Here is an 18659-nt window from a genome sequence, read left to right on the forward strand (position 1 = left end):
GTCGCTAAATCCCAGCTGAGAGAAAACTTGCCAGCGCACGTGGACTCGGATGGCGCGAGCGGCGACCGACGAAAAAAAAAAAAGGGCCCTGCAAATTAGGTGGTGGTGACTTTCGCGAATGCAGATGTCTCTCATTCCAGGTGGCACGCATACGGAAAAAAAAGTCTTTCCTACTTTCATCGTCAGATTTCGGAGGACAGAACTTCTCCTCCATTTTTTTCCTTGCCCCGAACCCATTGTTGCCGGTGCGTCTTGGATGAGCGCTCACCTGGCATTTTGTTTGTAGAATTCATCTCCATCTAGTCGTTTAATCTTTCTTTCTTCTAGAAAATCTCTCTCCAACTCGTATAGCTTGCATCCACCGATACCTACTCCTCCCTCCCCTTTCGTTAATCCTCTCTGGTCGTCGCATTTCCCACCCCCCCTCCGAAATCGCATCATGGCGCCCCCTACCGCACCACTCAACCTCGACGTCGAGGCCATATCTGGCATTTGCGGGTAAGCATGACCTTTGCAACCCCGTCTCCAAATCCATTAATTGCATTCCTCAATGGCTCACTCAATGCGCATAGCTCCATCTCAATCGCCTGCTGGGTCGTCGTCTTCTCCCCCCAGATCCTCGAGAACTTCCGCCGCGGCAGCGCAGACGGTCTCTCTCTGCAGTTCATCATCGTCTGGCTCGCCGGCGATGTCTTCAACATCCTGGGCGCCGTCCTCCAGGGCGTCCTCCCTACCATGGTGAGTCACCTACACCAGAGAGAACCCCTTGCCCAACGTCCCTGCTCCAGCCTACCTTCACCACTACGCAAGAACCCCGGCTGACGCTATGACTCCTACCCCCTTAGATCATCCTCGCCATCTACTACACCATTGCCGATATGGTCCTCCTGGCCCAGTGCTTCTACTACAGGGGCTTCACCTGGAAAGACGAGGTCGTGCCCCCGGCCCCGAAGCCGCGCAACCGCACCGGCGAACCGAACGAGCGCACCGGCCTCCTCCCCAACCCCATCGTCGAACGCGAGCGCCGCGGCTCAGACTGGTCCAACCTCTCCCCCGCCGTACCCATGCGCCCCGAAAGCGGTGTCGCCGGCAGCGCCGCCCCGGCCCCTCCCCCGCGACCCTCCACCGCTCTCCAGGCCGTCGCCTGGAACACCACCGCCGTCCTCATGGTCTGCGCCGCCGGCGTCGTCGGCTGGTTCCTGAGCCGCAAGTACTCCCCGCACGCCGAGGAACCGGGCAACCACCACCAGCCCAACGACGACGACGACACCACCCTGACCTTCAACACCCTCGGCCAGGTCTTTGGCTGGCTCTGCGCCGTCTTCTACCTCGGCTCCCGCCTGCCCCAGCTGCTCCTCAACTACCGCCGCAAGTCCACCGAGGGCGTGAGCATGCTCTTCTTCCTCTTCGCGTGCCTCGGCAACCTGACGTACGTGCTGAGCATCTTTGCCTATGACCCGCGTTGCAAGCATGACGTGTGCGCGCCGGGCGAGGCGAGCGCTATTTACGGCCGGTATATGCTTGTCAACCTGAGCTGGTTGGCGGGCAGTCTGGGGACGTTGTTGCTTGATATGGGCATCTTTGCGCAGTACTTCATGTACCGCACCGACGAGTTCGCGAGCGACGACGAAGAGGAGGGTGATGATGAGAGCATTGACGAGGATCAGTGGGATCAGCGGCCGCTGCTTGCTCGCGGTGACTCTGTTTACCCGTGAGAGCGGTTCTTGAGAGGGGCATCTTCTTTTTGTTACTGGTTTCTGAAGAATCGCATTTGTGCCATTTTATCATTTTATCTAAGGCGTCTTTGATACACGGAAAATCAGGGTTGGTGGTCATTGTTTTACTGAAAAAGCATCTATCGCATTACAGGATCAAGAATCAAGAGACTCGGGGATAAAAAGGTGGTTACTTTACCGCTACGGAAAATAAAATGGGGAAAGGGGCAAGGGGGCCGCTCAAGAAGGATATGAGTTGGCTGTTGTATCATACCTTAGAGGCCGCAGCCTCGGGAATCGCATGCGAGATCGCAATAAGGCTAGATCTACAAGTTATTCCTTTCACCTTTCACGGTGACCTCTTCATTTTGCAAGTTGAAGACACCACTGGCTACCGACAAACACAAATGTTGGATCCATCATCTTCTACCCAGCTACTTGATTTCCCCCAACCTCGATGACCACCTCACAACCACCCAAGCCTCTTACACACAAACGTAGCACCCCCTACGAAAGCAGTCACCCCCGTAAACACAATCAACGTCCCATACCCGCTCCCGTACCCAAACCCAGCCTCCCCAGCCCACGGCTTCCCCTGCACCAACACCCCGCTCAACGGTCCCGAAATCACGTTCCCGACCCCGCGCCCGGCCGCCAACATGCCGAACACCATGATCGGATCAACGCCCCTCCCGCGCTCCCTCTCGTGCTCCGTCACCGTCTTCATGATCCCCGGCCAGGCGGACGTATACGCGCCCGCGAAGAGGCCGTAGACGACGCAGAAGAGGTACAGCACCCCCAGGTTCAGCGAGAGGCCCCACAACAGAAACGTGCCGACGGTGGCGCCGGCGCTGGCGAGGGCCAGGCACGACGGCGCGGACCAGCGGTCGACTAGGGTCCCCATCGCCACGCAGCCGACGACGGAGGCGACGTTGATGAGGAGAATGGTGAGGGCTGCCGCGTAGGGGGACGCGCCGAGGGTGGATTGGGCGTAGGAGGGGAGGTAGATCCCCGGTAGGAAGAAGCCCAGGGCCTCGATTGTGTTGGCGGCCTGGTGTAGGAGGAAGGGTCGGGAGAGGAGGAAGCGCATGTTGTTGAACGGGCGCGCGTGGGTTGCGTCCGTTGAAGACGACGTCGTCGTTGTCGTTGAAGACACCGGCACGCGCGGCTTGATGAAGAAGGCCAGCGGCGCGGTGAGGGCGAAGAGTAAACCGGACCAGAGGCGGAGGGTTGTGCGGAAACCCAGAGTGCCGAGGAGGTATTCCATCAGCAGGGGGAGCAGGACGCCGGCGAGGCCGGTGCCGGACCACATTATGCCGTAGGCGAAGCCCTTGCGGCGGACGAACCACTGGTCGATGTAGACTATGCAGGGCATGTACGTGATGCCGCCGCCGATGGCGTAGAGGATGCCCTGGGTTACGACGAGGTGGGGTACCGTGGTGGAGAAGGAGGAGGTTGCGAGGGCGACGCACATGATGAGGAGGCCTGCGATGGGGGCGTAGCGGGTTTGGCGGGGGTAGAGGCGGAGGAGGGCGGTTTGGATGGGTCCGCCTAGGTACATTATTCCCTTTGGAGATGTCAGTTTGGTCCGGGTTGTGTGTCTCCTTGCTCAAGAGTTTTGAGGTGTGGAGAGTGTCGGCGAGAAGAGTAAGTGAAGGGGAGGGGGGGGGGGTTACCATGGCACAGGTACCGATGACGGCGATATTAGGCTGCCCAGCGAACGGCGGGTTCGTGGAGTAGTAATTCTGAAAAACGCCAAAGGCAAAGGGAAACCCCCAGACGAGCATCTCGACGGCGAAGCAGGCGGCTAAGAAGAGCCAGGCCTGTTTTCCGCCGTCGACGGGCGGGAGGGAGGAGAACTCCTGGCTCGCGCTGTGGGCGTCATGGAGGACACCATCGGCGGCGACGCCGTTCTCATCGCCGCTGCTTCTTCTGCTGGTGCCGGATCCTGTTGCGGCGGTGGTGTACCGGTCGCGGGTCGTCGTTGAGGCTGCCGCTTTTGAGGATTCCGGGATCGGGACCGTGGCCCCGGTGTGCGGGGTGAGGTATTGGAGCTCCGTTTGCGAGGTAGACATGGTTGGCGACTTTTCGCTGCACCGCGTATCTCAGAAAACAAGGAATGGATGATCCCCAGTTGTTCCCTTACCAATCCCCAGACAAGAAAATGAGAAGAGAGACGTAGTAGGCTGTTGGGAGTAAAGCTTACTGCCGGCACCTTTTAAGCTTGAAGTTGTTGATCGGCCGGGGGCGGGGCGGGGAGACTAAGGTCGTCTCGGCGGGGAACCCACTCTACGCCCTCCGATTGACTCGCTGACAAGGGATGACGGGCGGCTGGGCTAAATCTACAAATGTTGGTTCTAGAAGGCGTACGCCGATCCGCGACAGAGAATCAGGGTTTCAATTGTAGGCTTTGGCTATGAGTTGTATGCACCAATATTTGAATTACAATGGTTGAATTGATCGTCACTGCTCGATCTGCCCTCTACTCGCGATTTCCCTTTGCTTATTGACCCGACCGCTCTTGTTCTTCGAGACAAGGGGGGTTGTCAATTTTGCTAAATCATTACTGATCTCACTGATTTAGGAAGTATTCTCGAGGTGCTGCCGTTAGAATGATGATACGCGAGCGCTGGCCCGGGAGATCTTTTAGCCTGCAATGTCAGCGGCACCTCAGGTTCCATCTGGCGATTCGCCTCCTTCCGAGACACTCCCGTCTCCTTCGGTTTTCGGGCACACCGGCGCCGTGAGACCCGCTAACCGGCACCGGCTCCGAACCCGCCGAGCCCCGGCCGTCACTTCGACATGCCCCGTTCTGCCCGCTTGAAGGTCCGATGGCCAGGGACTCTGCAGTCAGCCTTGCGTAGAATGCCCCTCAACAAAGTCTGCCCGATCCCCTGCATATCTCGGGAAACATATCCGTCCTCTTCACCACAGACTAAGGAGATTTATCGGCACAATAGGCCGATGAATCCCAGCCCAAGGAAATATGTGTTGTAACTCCACCGCCGCAACTCCTTTTTCGTACCTGATACGGGTATAAGGTACGGTCACACAGCCCCCTACGCTCGCCGCGGAAGCTCAAGCAGGCAGTGAACATCCAAACAAGCTGCATCTTCAGTCCAACCCTCAGACGTACTGCACGCTACGCCTTGCACCTCTCCCATTGGAGTCTCCATCTAAAGTGTCACCGTTTCGAATTGGGGACACAGAATCCCACCAAACCCTTTTCTAGGCTTCCACCTAAATCCCGGTATATGATCCCCCCTTGCCCACGTTTTCCCCACCGGCGGCGGCAAGAATGTTCCCAAAACATCCTTCGCTACGACGCCAGAAGCAGAATGTCTCTCCGAATCGTTCTGCTCGTCTGGGCCTCTGAAGTGACGGGTAGGACAAGAAACCGCTCGAGCCGAGGTTGATTGGGCAGAGGAGGAAGAGCCTGAGGAGGGGGGGATCATGGTTCCCGCGTATATATTTCTGAGGCCCGAAAATAGTCCATGGACCCTGTAACCCTGCATTATCTAAAGTAATGGCAAACCAACCCGTACATACGGATACCACGTCAGATCGCGCTCGGGTTCGGCGCCCCAGCTATGGCAGTCGTCACTCCGTCCCGCAGCTCCCCCCCATCAACTGGCGAACGAGTCAGCGTTGCGCGATCCCGCGCGATCGGGTCCTCCGGGATCTTTTCATGTCCAGGTAGGTAAGGTAGCATGTCACCGAAGCCCGGTGTGCCAGCGCAGCAGCCTCTGGATATGAGGAAAGAAAAAAAATCAAAAGGAAATAAGAAGGAAAATGCGAAAGACTAGTAAGCCTTACACTAGTTGGTGAACGGACTCGGATCCATAGCAGAAGAACAACAGTACCCGCACATCGCATTGCATTAGTACTCCGTAGACTCTCAACCAAAGGACGACGACTTGACACCGAAAAGATCATCCCAACTCGCAGGCAACGCAAACGCGAAATGCAAGGTCAGCAAAAGAGAGTTTTCCCATTTTCTTGCCTGCCTAATACCACTTCACCGTGCGACGACGCCTCAACCACTCTTCTTCTCCATTACCAACAACGCAAGCCGCATTCGGTATCCCTTTCACCCTCCCTCCAATCCCCTTTGAAGATTATCTCGTCCCCCAAACTGAGGTCATTCCACCCCCCGTTTGGCCCCATCCCAGGATCCCCTCCCCGGGACACCCCAACACCATTTCAACCGCAGTTGCACAGCACAGCCAAAAAGGTCAGGCGCGAGCCCTGTCTCAGCGCAGTCTGCTGGAAAGGATACCCCGAGTTCGCATCACGCTGCCAGCACCTCGAACAACGCACCAACGAATGAAGGGCCAAGACAAGAAAGAGTGAGAGAGAACTGCAAGAAAAGAAGAGACGTATCCCGTAGATCGGTCGGCAGCTGAACCCTTCCTTCAGTCGAAATGAGAGGAAAACCCCAAACACACCGAACGAAGATGTCCCCATCCATGAGCCCCCCTCAAGATGGAGGGACCGCCTGATCTAAGCCTCATCCATCCTTGTAACTGCCCTCAACCTCTCTCGCACTCAATGTGCCGGTTCGAGGTGACTCTTACACACCGGGTGTCGTAGGTACAGAGGGGCCCCCCCTCCCTCGTCTACACAGAAACTCAACCTGCGGGGACATAAGGTAGACAAGGCAAGGTATGTACCTGTAGAGTAGAGAGTATTACTATGTGACCATGTAGAAGGAGACCAGAATGAGAGGGAAGAGATACCCAAGGCCTATCAGCCCACGGTCGTCAATCTGGTCCCCGCCCCTTTGCCTTGCACCTGAGCGCCAAGCTGCGGCCTCAACCTCCAAAGTCTGCCTCTCTTCATCATGCAGGAAGAGAGAGCCCGAAGTGAAGGGGTGGCCCCCGGACAAAACCGTGGGCCACGCACCCTCTCAAACTTCGGGTTCCTAGATAACTTTCTTCCTCGTGCCCTGTCGCTTTTTTTTTTTTCTTTTTCTGTTGGTTCCCTTTTTTAAATAAAACGGTCAATCGCCTGTTTTGCGCGTTGGCTGTGGCTTCGGTTCAAGGTGCGATTTGCTTCCGTCTCTTGCACACACCTACAAGGCAACGTCAACTCGACTTAGACTACATACAACAAGACCTTCGTTTCCTGTCAACCACGGACGAGTTAAACGAGATTCTTCTTTGGATAGAACCTCGCGCCAGAATTTTGCAAAGTCTATCGGTCGAAGACGTACACACGACATTTCCGCCTTTGTAATCCTTAATCGCACACGCGCGCGCGCAGAAGCAATGTCGTCCCAGATCGAGTACAATCAGATGCCAAGAGAGCCTGCGCCAGCCGTGCTCTCGGAGCACAAGATCAGCTCTCAGCAACCTGTATGTTCGCTCCCCTTCAGCCATCTCCATACTTACCATGTTGGATTTTGGGCTTCCCCTCTTCTCTGGTGATTGTCGGTGTCGCATCGATTCGAATCAGCCAAACCTCGCAAAAGGAACAAGACCTCTCCCAAAACCCGAGCTAACCGAAGACTTCGAATTCTATTAGGGCCCGAATCAGCCGATGACGATGGATCAATCAGCGAACCTGCGAGGCGGCGGCGATGGCGGAGTAAGTTGAAACAAATCCGACCCAATCCCTCCCTTCCTTCGATATTCCTACGCCGTCTGTGATTTTGGTAGAACTCGAGAAATCAGAAATAAAACGCTGGAAAACGCGATTGGGATTCTTTTTCCTTTTCGATCGCACACTGAGAAGCACATAAATGGCTAACGTGTAACGCTCTTCTCCGTAGGCTGTCTGCTGCGGTCTCTGCGCCGGTCTTTGCTGCTACGAATGCTGCGAGTGCTGTTGCTGCTGCTGTTAAGTCGGACCGCAACGTCACAACGTCCATGGCACTTTGGAGTGTCGTTTCCACAGAGGTACACATCCGGACCATGGTCAAAGTAGTGGACGTTCCGCGCGTCGTTTTTCCCGCTTTCCGTATAGACCGAATATCGTTTCGAGATGGGAGGGTGTATCGTAGACCGACCAAGATCTGAACTACCCTCGTTGGAAATTCACGAGAGTTCGATATCAGAGGGGTGGCTCGTAACGAAGGAGTGATTGAATAGGCGGTGGTTTCAGGCGCAAACATATACCAGGGCATCGAATTTCATGCCCGTGACAGTGTCACTTTTTTGTACGATTTTCAACTGTTTTTTTTTGAACAAATTACGAGTTTTTTTTTCTTCTGCTTTTGGATACTCTGAGCTGTCTGTCTCATCAGTATCCTGACATGGTATCTCGACAATCTCCTGTTCTTCTCTCCTTGAACTGAATTCGTGTTGGCACGCCTCGTGCAGCGTCGACGCTTCCGGCTCCGGTATTACATCGAGATCTTGGAACGCACTTCTTCAACGCAAACCCGGATGCTTCCTCATCAAACTTTCCCGTCTATGTTTTTACAACTTGGAGCGAACATCCTTGGTAGGCCTAGAGAGAAATGGTCAGTATACTCATCCACAGTATCATCATCAAGGCTCTCAGTCCCCGAGAAGGAAAAAAGAAAACAACGTACTCGGCAATCTTCTCCGTCTCCTTCATGATAGCGGCGCCGAGCTCGGGGGTAACCCGCGAGAACATCTCGTACGCGCGCGAGCGGACCTCGGGGTGAGCGCCGGCGAGGGCGCCAGAGACATTGCTGACAAAGTTCTTCTGCTGGCCCTCCTGGCGGCCGAGGACCTTCCAGAGGCCGAGGGCCTGCTCGTAGTCCTCGGGCTTGACGGGGCCGAAGAGGTCCGTGACGACGGCGCCGGCCCACTGCTCGTGCGGGGTGTTGACGGCCTTGACGGGCTTGTACTCGAGGGGGCGGAAGGTTGAGGAGTAGTTCTGGGAAGAGTTAGTTCGGTCATTCTCACCATGCGTATAGTGCGCAGATCGGGGCTTGAGGGGTGACGTACAGGGTTCGCGCCGTAGTTGCCGTTGACGGCCATGGCGCCGTCTCTCTGGAGGGGGTTGAAGGCATTCAGGGGCTTGTTGACGGGGATCTGCTGGTAGTTCACGCCGAGACGGTGGCGGTGGGTATCCGGGTAGGAGAAGAGGCGGGACTGCAGGACGGGGTCGGCGGTGGGCTCGACGCCGGGGACCAGGTGGGAGGGGGAGAAGGCGGCCTGCTCGATCTCGGCAAAGTAGTTCTCGGGGTTCTGGTTGAGGGTGAGCTTGCCGAACTGGCGCAGCGGCACCTCGCTCTGCGGCCAGACCTTGGTCAGGTCAAAGACGTTCCACTTGAACTTTTCGGCCTGCTCCGGGGTCAGGGTCTGGACGTAGACGGTCCAGCTGGGGTGCTCGCCGCGCTGGATGGCCTCGAAGAGGTCCTGAGTGTGCCAGTCCGGGTTCTCGGACGCCATCTTGCCGGCCTCCTCGTTGGTGAAGGTCTTGTTGCCCTGGTCCGTCTTGAGGTGGATCTGGACGTAGACGAAGGAGCCATCGGGCTTGGTCCACTTGTGGGTGTGACCCGAGTAGCCGTTCATGTGTCTGTAAGAGTAAGGGGTGCCGCGGTCGGAGAACAGGTGCATCAGCTGGTGGATACACTCTTGGTTCTTGGTCCAGTAGTCAAACTGGGAGATTGAGTTAGAGTGAGATCTGTGATGAGTTTCTGCATCTTGACGCTTACCATCTGGTTCAAGTTAGCTCAAGCCATCTCATGAGAATTCTGGGGGTTTCAACACTTACCATCGTAGCATCCTTCAGGTTAGTCTGCGGGTGACGCTTCTGGGTGTGAATGAAGGGAGGGAACTTGACAGGGTCGCGGATGAAGAAAATGGGCGTGTTGTTGTAAACCCAGTCCCAGTTTCCCTCCTCGGTGTAGAACTTGACAGAGAAACCTCTGGGATCACGAGCGGAATCGGCAGAGCCCTTCTCGCCACCAACAGTCGAGAAACGGACAAGAGCCTTGGTCTTCTTGCCGACCTGGTTGAGCATGTCGATGGAGGAGATATCGCTAATGTCATGGGTGACCTCGAACTGTGAAGCCGCGCACGCGAACGCTGGTCAGCGTAATCCTCTCAAAATTCACCAAGCTCCACGCCCGTTCCAACATAACACAACCAAAAGGAATCGTCTCACGAACCTCGCCGTAAGCACCGGCGCCCTTGGCGTGGACGACACGCTCGGGAATGCGCTCGCGATCAAAGTGGGCCAGCAGGTCAATCAGGTGGAAGTCCTGGAGCAGCAGAGGGCCCTGGGGACCGATGCGCTGCCACGCCTGGGGGTTCTCGACGGGGGCGCCATTGGAGGTGGTGTAAGTCGGCTTCTCGTTATACCGGTAGGTAGAAGGCTTCTCGTCCTCGGAACCCATCTTGTCAGCGGTTTCTCGTTTCTCGTCGATTCGGAGATGGGAGATGTGTATTGCGCTTCGGGGGAAATGGCGTGGGATGCTTGCTACTGTCAGACACCAACAAACGGGAGCGGCAGATGGTAAGTCAGATCAAGAAAAGAACAGATCAAAGAGGGTCTCCGGGGAGGCGATCCAATGGAGGGAAGACGAAAACATAAATAATCTAAAGCCCCATGGCAGACAGAAAAGAAATAGGACGATAACATAAGTGGGAGGGGACCCTCCTTACACCTCGGCCCCTCCCTCTCCTTCTCTCTCTCTCTCTTTCTCTCCTTCTTCCTCCTGTTCGCCCCAGTTTCCTCGGCTTCTGGAGCCCCATGAGCTCTGTCCTCCCACTCAGGGCGTTCAAGTTACGAAGCAGAAACCCCAGGGCACGACGTAAGTCGCCCGGGCAAGGGTGGCTTTCCTCGATGATTTCTGAAGCTTTGGTGGGACACACGGCCAATTGGAAGACAGACGAATGCAAGCTTGGGTTGGCCGAGGTCCACAGAGAAGCTCCATTTTGCGGTTTCCTAGCGTCCTTCAGTCGCCCCTTGTTTTCTCCACCTCTCGTTGCTGAGGTGGTGTAAAGGTCCAAAATGATCAATCTTGCTGCTGCTTTTTGAGTGGTAGATCTGCTGTCTCTAGTGTTGCTCTAGAGGCAACTCCAATTCTGGACCCTTACTTTGAGGCTCTGTTGTACTAACTACTTGGATAGCGTGACGTTGTTGGACACCTTCAATCTTCAATAGCGTTATCGTGAACTCGACGTTCCGACACTGAGCACCGCCAACTTTCCCAGACATAACTCGCGTTTTCCGCCTCTCGGATTGGTCCATTGTCTCTCCTGGCCCCTCCGACAACGGCGGGGGTTCCACCACCACTGCCCAGCTGGTCTCTTTTGCCGGGATACATCAGTCATGACCCAGTCTCTTGCTCTACCTCCCCAGATGTTGCGGGGGACTCTTTAGATTCCGTCAATGTCGGCATCGAGGGGGGACAAGTCAGATTCCAGCCTTTCTGCGATGCGGAGAAAACTCGCTGACAAGCAAAAAGGATGGGGCCTGGCATGGGATATGCTGGGTGAAGACGGCGTCCATCAGGCCACTTACATGCACTTCAACGGCTAGGCTAGCCTTTGATCGCTTTGAGAAAACGCCGGGGGTTGCGCCCCTCGGAAGCTCGTTCATGCTGTTTCCTACTTATTCAGACAGGTCTGCCATGCTCTTCACTCCCAAGTACCCGTAGCTGGACTTTACCTCTGAGCAAGCCTGCCGGAATGCGAAGGGTGTCCGGTACCCGTCGGGATTTGGATGAACGTCTAGCATCAAACTCTGAGAACTCTCAGAGCCCGGCCTCGGGGTTCAAAAGTTGAGCATCAGCCACTACACCACAACACGGCTCAGCAACGCCGCTTCACCGGTCCCAGACCCGCCCTCTACTCACCGCGTGTCTTTTGCCCAAATCGGGAGAATGGAATTTTTCCCAATTCAGGAAACACGGCTGAACTGAAATGACATCATTGGTTGGGGCCAGAAAGGCAGTTCATGCCGGCGGAAGCCCATTCGCGGTGGCATTCCCCTGGGCTCCTCCGAGTGGAGCGAACATTAGACTTAGGTCTATCGCCGAGATCGCAGCATTGAGGACTTGTAGGTATGTACATATGCCACGGGAAAGTCGCGTTACCAGACCTCCAGAGGCTGTGGTGCAGTGGTTCTGCGCCTCACTAACGGCATGCATGGCCGAGGCCCGGGTCAAGCTGGTGTCTCGCGCTGTCACATGGCTTCAGCGCGCGTACCTGGCAGCAGCGGCAGGCTGGCACGTTGACTCGGGTGGTGAACCGCTCGCCGTCGGTAGCGTTTCCGGGGGCCGCCGCCGCGGGCTCTGCATTTCTCAAGCGCCGAGAACGCCGAGATGCCAGACCTCGCATCTCGGCGATAGCCCGGAGGTGTCCGGCTTTCCGCATTTGAGCACTGAGAAAGGATGTTTTCTATCTGCTTAACAGAATTTGCACTAGTCCAGTAACTTGAAGAGACTCTGCTCTATTCTGACCAGAAGTTGATGACTGGGAAGCGTCGCATTGCGTAACTGGTAGCGAACAGGAGTATGGCGCCATCGGAATGAGCCGATAGCAAGGACTCGGGAGGAGGCATGTTCCGGGATGTGCTCCACTCGCTCGAGAAAAGGTCTTGAGTTTTTCTTCAATTTACCTGAGAGTAACATAGAGACAAGCAAAACGCAGTTCCTCTCGAGCAAGACTCGAGAGAGAATGTAGTCACTGCGGAACGTGTTCCGGAGCCGTTCCGAGCGCACCCACTGCGGTGTCAGGGTGCAAAAGGACCGCAGAAATGAGCGACAAATATCATGTCATTGGCTAGTGCTTAATTAGCTCACAAGTGACATATTCAGGTGTCAATCGCCAGTATCACGTCGTTTGATGTCACCAGAAACTGCGGCTAGTTACACAATACGTACTGTGAATGATCTAGGTTGAAACCTATTCACGCGTTCTCTTCCGGCATTGCTATTCGCTCTATCGACTTCGCCATGAATGATAGTCTTGTAGGAGTAAAGTCAGGAAACGGCTTCATACCAAAGGCCCATGAATAGTCAACGTCCCATTGGGAGACGCTACCTAGGAAAAAACATCCCTATGGGTAAAGTATCGTAGTCATAAATGAGAGCGCCAATAAGCCAACCAACCTCCATCATCCTGGAAAAGGCCTCACTCAACCTTGGCTACATTACATACATAGTCATCCACTAGTGAACAGATCTGGCCATCTTTAGAAAAAAATACTCGCTTAAACACGGTCGAGCGATTGAGAGCCTGAACAAACATCTTGACGTTCCTCCAGAACAGGAGGAGGCCTTGATGTTCTAACAATTCCAGACACATCCTCGCCGCCGTGGCCGGAGCACTTTATTTGCGTCCTTTTGTGGAAGAAAAGCACCCGAAACGAAAGCCATCAAAGCTGTGTCCCAAGCTATGATGCCTCGTCAACAGTACGCACACAGGACCTTGGACGACATGGCCAGCTTGAACCGGGGAACTGAGCCGGGAGGACAGCAAGCCAGGCAAACTCTCCGACTGTGTCACCCCCGCACCCGAAGATCTAAATCTGTCCGCTATGAGGCAAGAGAGGCATACGCAGCTTAGGAAAGCAAACATGAGTTGTCTCTCGTGCTGGAGAATCGCCATCACGAGGGGGGTGAATGAGTGACGAGACGCAAGTTGTGAATCATGCACCTGCCGGCCAACTCCCGCGATGTGATTCACTACTCATTGTACAGCGTGCCGCCTTCGAGACCGTATAAAGAGGGAGCCTCGCCAATCTTGCCGTCGGTGAGAAGCTCACAAGAACGCATCTCGATCACCCAAACCTTCACGCCATCTGAAAATCTTCCTGATACTCCCAAGAACGCGCCACACAACTTGACCAAAATGCTCCTCTCAAGCTCTACATCCCTCCTCTTCCTCTTCCTCGCCTTCACCGCAGCAGCAACCTCCCAGTCAACACCCACCCCTTCTCCATCCCAACCACCCATCGACGACGGCACAGTCTGCCCCGGGTCCACGATCCCCTGCTGGGAAGGCTGCATGCCGCCCGACGGCGTCTGCTGCCACGGCTCCTCCAAGACCTGGTGGTGCCAAAAGGGCTATACCTGCGGCAAAAGCGAAGCCGCAGGCTGCTTCCACCCACCGGAAAGAGCCTCTTTCTCTTCCTCTTCCTCCTCCTCTGCCCCTACAACAAGCGACGACTCCCTCGCTACGGCCACAGAAAGCGTAACGAGGCCGAGTCTGACGGCCGCGACAACGACGACGACGACCGGCACCCAGCGTCCGACGTGCGTCTTCCAGATCCCGCCCATCGTGCAGAGACGGCAACGGGAAAAGGTAACAACGACAGTGTCGGCGTGTCCCACCGAGCTGACCTCGGCCACTTCCGTCCCGGGTGCCGCTAGGGGATCCGGACCGGCGGCGATGGGTCAGCCGTGGGCGGTTGTCATGTCGATCGGCGTTGCGGTCGGTTTTGTGATGATGATGGCCTGAATGGGTGAAGTTTCTCGATGCAAGTTAGCTTACAATCAAACTGGCCGTTGTATACTTTTCGTGCTTTGTGAGAGCTGTGACTCCCCATCGTCTCGGAAAAGTTCCAAGACTGTGTAAGAATGATTAAAAGCTCACACATGAGCCCGTTTCTATCCAAATCTCGCCGCCTACCTCATACGAGAACTCTGAGAAAGGGGGTTAGCCATCACACGGGCGACCAAAGGAGGTGTCAGAACAGAAACCAGGGACGCGGTACGACGTCCCCGTGCTGGCATTAGAAGCGTGTAAACTGATAAAATGGACGAATCAACTCGAGTTTCCTTTCTCTTTCATCTCTTCCTCTGTCTTCTGTGTGTGTGTCTCTCTCTCCCCCCGCCCCTCCCATTCGGGCCCTCTGGTCGCCTCATAAAACGTTGTATGCGCAACACGCGCGTTCACTCATCCGCATTTCGAAACGACCCCGTTGTCCAGATATTCGTAAATGCGCACGGCAGTAAAAACCGCAGACTAACTGTTTCCAGTATTCGGTCTACAGTCCGGCACTACCCAATGCTGAAACGCCGGTCTCGCAGTACGCCGAGGGTTGACGGGGGATCTTGCGAATGCCCTCTCTCTCTCCAAAACAAAAAAAGACGTCGACAAACACACATCGATGCGCAGCTCTACCCAATTGATGGGCCGTATTATAAATCGTGAGGGGCGTTATATATAAGTGGTTGTTTTTGAGAGGTTGGTCGTGTAAGGGTCAGCAAAGTCATAGACTCCGTTTTTATGACTCCTGGTTGACGGTTTGCTAGTGGAAGAGGTCAGCATTCGTGTCCCAACTCAAAGTTTCTCCTCAAATGGATCTCGAGGAGTAGATCCGGTAGGGTATGCACGTACGACAAGCCAGTCCATGCCCTCCGTGACACCGCTGCCGTCGACCGCGGAGCAGGCCATGATGCTCCAGTTCCGATCGCGCAGCTCGCCGAGGCGCAGCGCCTCCGAGATCTCGCCCGCGCCCTTGGCGCCGGGCTGGTCCTGCTTGTTGGCAAAGACGAGGAGCGAAGCGTCCTTGAGCTCCTCCTCGTTGAGCATGGCGCCCAGCTCCTCGGCCGCGGTCTGCAGACGCTCGATATCGGTCGAGTCGACGACGAAGATGACGGCCGCCGTGTTGGCGTAGTAACACCGCCAGTAGGGGCGAATGCTGGTTTGACCACCTAGATCCTATAGTCGCGGGCGCGCATGGCTGCTGTCAGTCTCTTTTTCTCTCTCTCTCGCTTGCGTGTGGTGTTGCAGAGAAGGGGTGCATCGGAGAATGGTGGCATACCCAAACGTTGAAATTGAGGTTTTTGTATGTGACGGACTCGACGTTGAATCCTATCGTGGGGATCGTGGTGACAACCTCACCGATCTGGAAGGTTCAGAAAAAGGTTAGTCCAAGGCACTTCACGAGATGCACGCCTTGAGCGACGGCGGAGAGGGAAGTCTGCCGCAGAACTCACCTTCAGTCTGTACAAAAGTGTCGTCTTGCCAGCGTTATCCTGTAGAACACGGTGGTTTGTCAGCCTTGCGTCTCCACGTTTCGGACGCATCACGAGGGAAACGCTGAGCGGGAGGGTTCGCATACCAGTCCCAAGATCAGGATGCGAATCTCCTTCTTCGACCACACGAGGCCCGACAGCCATGACATGCTTGCGCCCATTTTGAAAGATGGTTTGTCGATTCTCGACAGGAACTCGGTGTGGGAAGAGGTGTGGTCGTGGTGTAAACTCGGAGCTTTCGTAGGGATGCAAAAGGCCGTGTGCGGGTTCGGGGGTTGCGCTGCGACTTGTGTTCTGTCACAATGTACGCGGTTGGCCTCGGGACAGGAAGGTCGCGGAGGTTTAAGGTAGGTAAGGTAAGGTTGGTGGTGGTAGCAAAAGGTGGCTTGTTTCCCAAGGGGCGAGCAGCAGCAGCAGCAAGAGTAGAATGACGAAAGCTGACCAAAGAAAAGGCTCCGCCCGCTTTGCTGGAATTATGTACAAACGGAGGCCCTTTAACCGTTGGTGAAGAATAGGAGAGCACGAAAGGGGTGTGAGAGAAAAGGGCGACAAATGTTCCGTGGCGTTCAGGGGCAATAAAAATTAAGAAGGAGTATCTAGTTTCTCTCCTTTTTCACTGTTTTCAAGATTTTGGCTTAATTCGTCGTGGGCTTCGTTTCGTCGAGCTGTCTTTCTTGTCTTTACGAGTAGCAGACAAAGGACCGTTGCAAAAGAATCTCGGATGGCTTGACTTCCCCCTAAGGCGTAACAGTAAAGGTAAGGTAGCGGAACGGGTCCCCCCTAATTGACAGTTTTTAAGACATGCATGGATGGGAAACCTGGGCGTCCAAACGGGTCCGCGGGCTGCCAATTCTGGGATCGTCGGCCGCTCGAGCCTATCGGCATGTCAGGGATTATCACATAAGCAGACTCTGGATACGCATGCCTGAGGCAGCAGGATCCTGTGTCTTATCTAATCAGCACCTGAGCAAAAGAAAAAAAAAAAACAAGCAGGAGCGAGCCACACGGCTGAGCCTCAAGAGGCGAGTAACCTTCTCGTGCCTCCCCTCTCCCCCACCAGGCTCCGAAAGCGTGACCGACTCCACCTTGTGCCCTGTCCACCAATCAAGGCGACTGCGGGCTCGCTAACCTAGTGCGCCTTGTGCACAAGAATTTCTCATTTCTAGTGGTGAGATTGATTCAACCCATCCCATCTGGAGAACAACTGCCACCCCAAAGGACTCGCACCAGTTTGATCAGCCAACAAGCCGTCAAAATGCCGGTACGTTGATATATTACGCCCCTTCGTCTTCGCCCTCTCGTTCAAACGACCCTCTTCGACGCGATGATGATGTTGTCCCTCGACCGAATCTACCGACATATTGCATCCGCGCGATTCGACAAAATGCGTCACCTGTGGACGGGGTTCACGATGGAGGAGTGAGGGGCAAACATCATCAACGACATCGAGGAGGGCGATCGAGAAGCATACGAGGAAATCCAATACAAAAAAAGCAGAATGCTGACAAGATCTCTCGCGATACAGAGCCACAAGTCTTTCCGCACGAAGCAGAAGCTCGCCAAGGCGCAGAAGCAGAACCGCCCCATTCCCCAATGGATTCGCCTTCGCACCGGTAACACTATTCGGTACGATACACCCTCCCTCTGTTCCTCTCCGGAAGCCTCTCTCCTCTTTTAGTCTCGATCTGGAAACGGGTCAAAAGGCGAAGAGAGTCTTTCACATGGAACACACCCCCCCACCAAACATCACAATACTAACATCTCCATCACAGCTACAACGCGAAGCGTCGTCACTGGCGCAAGACCCGTCTCGGCATCTAAACGCCTCGCCTCCTTCTCTCTTCAAGAAAATCCCTTACCCTATCCTGCGGGACTTCCATATCAAAACCATGGATACCGCCGACCGAACGACGACGCCGCGCTCGACTTGGGGGAAAACTTTCGCATCAAACGGGAGGGGTTCATCCTAATGGACTCAAATACCCACTGGCTCGAGTCCTGAATTCGTGGGGGAAGTCTTTTTTGACAAACAGGAATGGAGGGGAAACAAAATGGATGCCCGGTTCGGCTAGACTCTACGTATTGCATGTTACGGTCATAGGGAAAGGAAATGCAAAATTTGCCTCTGAAGAGATGAGGCCCCCACGATTATCATTCTCCGTCGCTCAGTACGTACGTGATGGGATAATTGAAGGACCGCGATTCATTCCACCTCGCCATCGAGGACTCCCTTCTTGACCTCGCCCACAGGTGCTAATCCGAACCTCCACGCTGCGATACCGCGGCCCAGGCCTGTGCTTGCGGCTGAGAAGTCTTTGCGTTATGCCATGACAATTGTCGCTGTTAGCTTGTCAGCGGTATTCATGATAGCAATGGGTCGAATGGAGGGGGAACTGGGGCTTGTAGATCCCCCATCGCCTGTTTCCTTGGCTTGATTGTCGCCAATATCAACCAAGGTAGCGCCCCTGGGGTTCAACAGCTACTAGCAGCAGGCTCAAATAGGTTTACTCTAGCATACCATAGTGAAATTGGTCGCCGAGTGTTCACAGCCATCTGACTTACCAGTCTCCAATGACTCACTGTTGACGAAATACGGGCCCTTGTAGTACAGCGTGCTTAGTGAGGTTTCGTTGTCAGCCTTGTCGCATAATGTCTGTCATGGAAGCCATCTCCACCCGGACGCATGGCATTAGCTGTATATCCAGCGATGTGGTCGATCCCAATACCTGATTTTGTTACAACCTCCAGCTCACAAACGCAAAAATGTCATCAAGGAACAGGTCTAGTACGTTAGACGCGAAATCAAACTCCTTTGCCTTGCTATGAATTTGTAGCAAAACCAAATGGGACGCACGCATAACTGCTGCGCATGGGATGGATGACCTTGTGTCAAGCGCCTCTCATCTACCAAGTGTCCCGTTCCATACGGGACGTGAATTCCTGACCTGTGGAGCAACCCGCAAACTTTCCAGGGTAACCGAAAAACGAATCAATGAGCGATCGTCAAAACGCCGGAGTACGATGCATCACAC

At 55.0% G+C, this 18659-nt stretch overlaps 7 protein-coding genes across 7 annotated transcripts; 3 read left to right on the forward strand and 4 right to left on the reverse strand.

Annotated features, from left to right (window-relative positions):
- Positions 1 to 146: 146 nt before the first annotated feature.
- HER10_EVM0012723 (uncharacterized protein) lies at positions 147 to 1893 on the forward strand. Its single transcript, XM_035482111.1, has 3 exons — positions 147 to 498; positions 573 to 738; positions 846 to 1893. Exons 1-3 carry the CDS (start codon positions 440 to 442, stop codon positions 1713 to 1715), a joined length of 1095 nt encoding a protein of 364 aa, XP_035336694.1. The 5' UTR covers positions 147 to 439; the 3' UTR covers positions 1716 to 1893.
- A 288-nt stretch (positions 1894 to 2181) lies between these two features.
- On the reverse strand, positions 2182 to 3931 carry HER10_EVM0011621 (major facilitator superfamily transporter; the record flags this gene model as incomplete). Its single annotated transcript, XM_035481049.1, has 2 exons — positions 3392 to 3931; positions 2182 to 3282 (listed from the first exon to the last, which is right to left on the reverse strand). The coding sequence occupies exons 1-2, from the start codon at positions 3788 to 3790 to the stop codon at positions 2182 to 2184; spliced, it is 1500 nt and encodes a 499-aa protein (XP_035336596.1). The 5' UTR covers positions 3791 to 3931.
- A 2765-nt stretch (positions 3932 to 6696) lies between these two features.
- HER10_EVM0007832 (uncharacterized protein) lies at positions 6697 to 7810 on the forward strand. The gene is made up of 2 exons (XM_035477375.1): positions 6697 to 7304; positions 7489 to 7810. The coding sequence occupies exons 1-2, from the start codon at positions 7297 to 7299 to the stop codon at positions 7733 to 7735; spliced, it is 255 nt and encodes an 84-aa protein (XP_035336252.1). The 5' UTR covers positions 6697 to 7296; the 3' UTR covers positions 7736 to 7810.
- Positions 7811 to 7995: 185 nt separating this feature from the next.
- Positions 7996 to 11023, reverse strand: HER10_EVM0004972 (catalase). Its single transcript, XM_035474598.1, has 6 exons — positions 9805 to 11023; positions 9408 to 9698; positions 9349 to 9351; positions 8636 to 9292; positions 8254 to 8564; positions 7996 to 8168 (listed from the first exon to the last, which is right to left on the reverse strand). Exons 1-6 carry the CDS (start codon positions 10030 to 10032, stop codon positions 8138 to 8140), a joined length of 1521 nt encoding a protein of 506 aa, XP_035335988.1. The 5' UTR covers positions 10033 to 11023; the 3' UTR covers positions 7996 to 8137.
- Positions 11024 to 13320: 2297 nt separating this feature from the next.
- On the reverse strand, positions 13321 to 13923 carry HER10_EVM0002574 (ADP-ribosylation factor-like protein 1; the record flags this gene model as incomplete). The annotated part of the gene is made up of 2 exons (XM_035472280.1): positions 13321 to 13692; positions 13717 to 13923. The coding sequence occupies 2 exons, from the start codon at positions 13921 to 13923 to the stop codon at positions 13330 to 13332; spliced, it is 570 nt and encodes a 189-aa protein (XP_035335760.1). The 3' UTR covers positions 13321 to 13329.
- A 224-nt stretch (positions 13924 to 14147) lies between these two features.
- On the reverse strand, positions 14148 to 16228 carry HER10_EVM0006293 (ADP-ribosylation factor family protein). Its single transcript, XM_035483007.1, has 4 exons — positions 15589 to 16228; positions 15414 to 15497; positions 14987 to 15310; positions 14148 to 14897 (listed from the first exon to the last, which is right to left on the reverse strand). Exons 1-4 carry the CDS (start codon positions 15769 to 15771, stop codon positions 14874 to 14876), a joined length of 615 nt encoding a protein of 204 aa, XP_035336114.1. The 5' UTR covers positions 15772 to 16228; the 3' UTR covers positions 14148 to 14873.
- Positions 16229 to 16882: 654 nt separating this feature from the next.
- On the forward strand, positions 16883 to 17448 carry HER10_EVM0004599 (60S ribosomal protein L39; the record flags this gene model as incomplete). Its single annotated transcript, XM_035474235.1, has 3 exons — positions 16883 to 16888; positions 17153 to 17253; positions 17400 to 17448. The coding sequence occupies 3 exons, from the start codon at positions 16883 to 16885 to the stop codon at positions 17446 to 17448; spliced, it is 156 nt and encodes a 51-aa protein (XP_035335955.1).
- Positions 17449 to 18659: the final 1211 nt, after the last annotated feature.

Source organism: Colletotrichum scovillei, assembly GCF_011075155.1.
Source record: "Colletotrichum scovillei strain TJNH1 chromosome Unknown Contig00003, whole genome shotgun sequence".
Taxonomy (NCBI): domain Eukaryota; kingdom Fungi; phylum Ascomycota; class Sordariomycetes; order Glomerellales; family Glomerellaceae; genus Colletotrichum; species Colletotrichum scovillei.